At 51.9% G+C, this 5,192-nt stretch overlaps 1 protein-coding gene across 2 annotated transcripts; it reads left to right on the top strand.

The window, feature by feature from the left end:
- Positions 1 to 2,149: 2,149 nt before the first annotated feature.
- On the top strand, positions 2,150 to 4,979 carry LOC109290034 (gastrin/cholecystokinin-like peptide). Of its 2 annotated transcripts, none has more exons than XM_019506406.1 (3): positions 2,150 to 2,283; positions 3,873 to 4,100; positions 4,661 to 4,979. In XM_019506406.1, the coding sequence occupies exons 2-3, from the start codon at positions 3,875 to 3,877 to the stop codon at positions 4,774 to 4,776; spliced, it is 342 nt and encodes a 113-aa protein (XP_019361951.1). In that variant the 5' UTR covers positions 2,150 to 2,283; positions 3,873 to 3,874; the 3' UTR covers positions 4,777 to 4,979. The 2 variants fall into 2 exon arrangements, with proteins under 2 accessions (XP_019361951.1, XP_019361959.1); XM_019506414.1 differs by having other exon boundaries at positions 3,852 to 4,100.
- The last annotated feature ends 213 nt before the right edge of the window (positions 4,980 to 5,192 follow it).

The following is a 5,192-nucleotide window of genomic DNA, read 5'->3' as shown; positions in this document are numbered from 1 at the left end:
TCATTATGAGGGGAAAAACATGGATAACCTCTTCCCTCCAATGCGACCTTTTTCCCCCAATGCTCCACTCTGTCCTGGCGAGAGACAGGAAGCCCAGAATGAGATGCAAGGGAAAAAGGCTTAGTGTCACAGCCAGCCCCAAGCCCAGCCCCCCCCCCCGGGTTTAGCAACAGGGCAGACCCCCATCTCAGCAGCTGCAAACAATGGATTTAGGTACAAAATACTGCCATATTGGAAAGGCCCTAGAAGTGGCAAAATTTTTCCAGTTCAACTCCGTGCACCTCATTTGATCAGTGGGTGGACACTTGAACCACACCTACCTCCCACTGAGCATTTTCCAGAGCTCAGGCACCACTGAAACTCACTGCCGCTGTCCCAGGCAGTGCCCTCAGGCCTGAAGTAAGGCAGGGAGCGGGCCTTGTGGGTACACAACCCTATTAGTTGTCTTCAGGCCACAGAACAGCCAAGACAGGAGAACATGCGGGATGGAGATGGAGTTATGCTTTTTCCAGCCCCCACCCGCCTCTGGCCAAACACTCCCTCTGAGCCCTCACATCTCTTCTATTCCTGTTCTTGGCAGGAAAACATGCCCCCACACAAGTGTCACATGGCACTGGAACACATTTTGCTCTGCCCTGGCATAACTGCCCCTATTTCTGGGAGCATGCCCTCACCTCTCTGCCTGGGGAATGTCATGAAGAGCCCCTGGGAATGCTGGCAGCGGTTGCAGGCAGTACAGGAACATCAAAGGGCTTCCTGGGGGAGGGAAGGGAGGAAAAGGTTGCATGTGCTGCCTGCTATTTTCATCTTCACAAACTAAACACTCATCCATGGTCTGAGAGGGCATCTCAACCTGCAGCCCACCCACAATCCTGCTCTCAGGCTCCTGCTGTGTGCAGCTGTATCCAAGCTTATCCTGTCCCTGTGCTACCATCACTGCACTTGTCCTTAGGGCCAGAGCTTTATCAGCTTCAGCCATCTAGAGATGGGGACCAGTGGGTTTGGCTCCACTCCCCCTGCTACAACCCACATTCCTGGATCCTTGTGTTTCTGTTATCATTGTTCATAGGCTTCTCCTTCTCTCCTGGCGGCTGTGTCCCATTAGAGATCAGCTGCCCCCAGAAACTGTGGGTCTGAGAGGTCCATAGCATCTTTCTGCAGCAGCTGGGCCCCTCTCACTGCAGGGCACAGACCCAGTTTGCTCCCCACCATTGCTCTTCATCACTCCCTGTTCCTATCCAGCTTCTGTATTTCACCCCCTCAGAGGTGGTTGCATTTCATTGGTGGCCTGTGGGATTCCTGCTTGCAAGTGACTCTGCATGCAGCACTGAAATATAGCCACCTTTGGGGTAGGGCCTGAGGCAAGTTAACTGCACACAGCAAAACAGGCCAGTTTTTAGTGGGGAAATGGAAGAAGAATCCAGCTGAAGTTGCAGGGAGTTTTCAGATTCTGGGTTACAACTCACCTATGACAACGGGAGGTCACTGCAAGTGAGCCAGGTTTCAAGGCTCGTGTGCATGCTTTATAACTAAAGCAAGGCTTCAGGAATCAGGCTGCTATCATCCCAGTCTCCTGCTTTTAGCCTCTTGCTGAGGCAGCGGTTGTCATTTAGCCCACTGGTTTTCCCTCAGTGCTGTCAGAGATGACTTAATTACCTCTAACATTGACACAATGGGGCTCAGTACCAGCAGAGTGAGCCTTTGTACTAACCTTTACATCTGGGTTCTCTTCTCTCTGACACTGAGAGCCTAAGCATCCCCCTGTGTCTCAGATTGGGGGTGCGGGGTGCACGTTCACCGCTGGCCGCCATCCGCTGGCAACCCATAGAGACTGGCGGTCTACACCGCGATATCGTGAGGACATCAAATAGTCCCCCTGTGTCTGAGTTTTCCTCCCACTGCTTTTTGTCAGTTTTGCCTGTTCCAAGACTCTCTTGCAGGGTTACCTGCAGTGCAGTGCAGTCTTCAAGGGGACTTAGGGCCTCTAAGGTCTATTCTGCTGTAAGTAATGACGACCCCGCCTAAGGACCAGGCTACAAGAGGAAGGGATGTTCAGAAAGGACAAATGAGCTGCACAAGCCAAGGCGTACAATGTTGGAGGCGTGACTTGGTAGATCAGGATGGAGTGATAGGCGAGAGCCTTTTCCCAGGGGGAGGAGCCTACCCATGTGCACTACCTTTAAAAATACGGGGTCTTGGCACCTGCAGCTACAGAGGTGAAAATACAGCCCAGAAGCTGAACACAGAGGCCCTCAGCTGATTGCAGACGCAGGACTCCAGCAGGTGAGAATAGCGCTGCATGCCATGGGAGGCCAGTGATGGGGTGGAGGTGCTTGCTTGTGAAGTGTGGGGACAGCTGGGCATGTCTGCTTCTTTGCTGGTGGTTTCTCTTTTAGCTCTGGCCCCTTTAGGATACCAGCCCCTTTGAGCCACATGTGCCTCAGTAGGCTTCTCTTTACCTGTACATTGCCCTGCGTCTCTGGCTGGACCAAGCAAGGAGTAAAAGGGGTGTGATGGGGCAAAGAGAGTAGCTAAGCTGAGCTCTGACTTCCCTGTGTAGCAAGATGGAGTTTAAACCCCTCCATATCTTCTAAAGGTGGGTTGGCCAGCTCAGCACCAAGCAGTCACAGGTTTGGCATCTGGACCTGTCTAGCAAGGGTGTCTGCCAGCCCATTCTCTAGGTATCAGAGTTGGGCTCCTTAGTCCAGTCTAAGTTGAAATGGCCCAAGTGATGCCACTCTCACTAAATATATCCCCTGTTGGGTTCTTCCCTGCCCATCAGCCTAATAAGCCTCTTTTCCTCAATTCAAGCCACCCTGCCTGATCCCTCTTCTGTCTCCACGCTAGCCTTTCATGTGGCAGAGCAGTGCAGCATTGCCAGACGTAAGATAATTATCATACTAGAATAGTATGTGCAACCCATGTATGATGGACAGTTGCAGAAATGAATAACACAGATGATCATTTAGAAGGTCCTACTGGAAACTTGCACTGGAAAGGAAGCAATCATATCCCATCAGTTTTCTTCAGTCCTCTTTATGTTGGCTCTGTCTTCTCTCACCTGCACACACATTCATTCAGGCAAAAATGTGGTCATATGTGTAAAGGTCACAGCAAAGGATTCCCATTCCAAACCAGAACCTAAGATATCCAAGGTCTAGCAGAGAGTGAAACAATGAAAATCCTCTTTGCAGCATCAGAATCACATACTGAGGTTAAAAGGGGAATTATTCCATTTGCCCATTATTAAATTTCTACAGCAAATAATAGTATTTAATTACATGTTGGGGGGAGGGGAAGTGGGTGCAGGGTGCAGCAGGACCAGGCTGGGGAGGTGGGGCACAGAGTGAGCTGAGGAGCAAATTCCAGGTAAGGGAAACACTTCTTTCCCTATGCTGTAAATGAGGAGGGGCAGCATCAGCTGGTCTGTGCACAGTGGCCACCTCTTGCTATAAGCCTGTGACCCTCTAGTGGGGCATGCATTACAGCCCTCCAGCTGTGCCAGTCCACAGAGGAGACAAGCCCTGCCGGTTGCCACAGCAGATCCTGGGCTCTTTAGCACAAAGAAGAGCCATTCCTGAATTCAGCTCTGCCTACCACTTGACTGCACTGGTGAAAAGAGAATAGCTGTTACTCTTGGGGCAGCCTCCAGCTGAACCCAACTCTGGGCTGGTTGAGTTCCAGGGCACTCAGGCAGCTGCTGGACCCTCTCTCCCATCCTGGAGCCCAGTCCTGAGTGGGGTATGGCACCATATCATAGAAACAAGGACCGGAAGGGACCTGTAAGCTCATCAAGTCCAGTCCCCTGCCATGGGCAGGAGGTATGGGATAACCAGTCCTTCTCTTCCCAGCTCTCCCCTGCTCTCTTGCAGCCATGAAGGGGAAGGTGTACGCAGGCTTGCTGCTTGCCATCCTGGTGACCGTCTGCCTCTCCAGGGCCACATCTGATGCCCGCCAGCTGGGAAGCGCACCAGACACCAATGGGATGCCCCATAGGAGCAGCCCAGCACATGCCAAGCTTGTCAGGAGAGACTGGTTGGCATCCCTGTCTCAGGACCAGAAGCAGTTCATCTCTGAATTCCTGCCTCACATCTACAGAGGTAGGCACTATCCCTGTTTGGCTCTTGTGAGCTGGCCCCATGCATTCACTGTGGCACCCAGAATCCACCTCTTGAAATTGCAGCCAATGCTTTCTCAGGGTTACCTGATGCCATATGCTAAATAGCTACCAAGGGTCACTCCATCCTCCTCTCTGGGGATTTGGGCGGTGGAGAGGATGGTAACACAAGACTTACTGCTATTTGGGGCAGGGAGAGGTAGAATAAAAGAATTGGATCTAACTGGGTGAGTGTTAGGAAAGTGGGGGGAGGAGAGGGTCTCAGAGGCAGAATGGAAGCAGGCTGCCTCCTTGGGGTTAGGTGAGATGAAGTCAGCCCAAGTCAGGAGGAACTGATCCCCCTCTGCAGAGCCCTCAATGCTGGTTCCCTGCCAACTGGGACCCTTCCCTGGAGGAAGCACCTGAGGTCAAATCTAGCTCCATGGCAGATGCATTGCCTTTGGCTGCTGGTTCTTCCATGAAGTCTCCTTATTGCTTGCTGGGGAGTAAAACCTAGCTGGCCTTGGAAAGGGATTAATCTTATTCCCTGCTTCCTCCCAACAGAGCTGGCCAATCAGGAGAACTACTGGCATGAGGATGATGCTCTGCATGACCGTGACTACCCTGGCTGGATGGACTTTGGGCGCAGGAGCATTGAGGACCTGGAGGGGGACTCTTAAAGGAACAGGTGCCCAGGAGAGCCTGTGCCAATTGGCCCACACCTCCTGAAGGCACGGAGCAAGAGAAGCCAGCTCTGCCCTGTTAACCATTAACAATTACATTAAGTATTTTGCATGTGACTTTGTCATGAATGCACTTCTGTGTTGATCAATAAACATCACCTGTCACCATAACTGCTGTGGTATCTGTCCCTGATGTACAGCACGTATGCACCACATGACTGCCAGGCCCTGTGGGGCAACTGAGATCATATCTCACTCCCTGGCTGGCATACTGCCATCCCCAGGGAGCAACTGAGTTCCTATGTGTTCTCCATATGGGTTAAGACCCTTTCCTGGGGAAGGCATTTGAGATCAAATCTAGGTTTAGATTTAGGGCCTAAGGCAGGGGTGGAAACCTGGGGCATTTATACATG

The sequence above is a fragment of the Gavialis gangeticus genome, unplaced genomic scaffold (assembly GCF_001723915.1).
Source record: "Gavialis gangeticus isolate Ggan-Ray unplaced genomic scaffold, GavGan_comp1, whole genome shotgun sequence".
Lineage (NCBI taxonomy): Eukaryota > Metazoa > Chordata > Crocodylia > Gavialidae > Gavialis > Gavialis gangeticus.
Note: the sequence above shows the minus strand (reverse complement) of the source record. Positions and strands in the feature narration are given on the sequence as shown.

What these genes read in the sequence shown, in the direction of transcription:
- LOC109290034 (XM_019506406.1), top strand. Translation starts at nt 3,875, where the DNA reads ATGAAGGGGAAGGTGTACGCAGGCTTGCTGCTTGCCATCCTGGTGACC. An exon ending in CCTGCCTCACATCTACAGAG is followed by an intron (nt 4,101 to 4,660) that starts GTAGGCACTATC and finishes TCCTCCCAACAG; the next exon opens with AGCTGGCCAATCAGGAGAAC.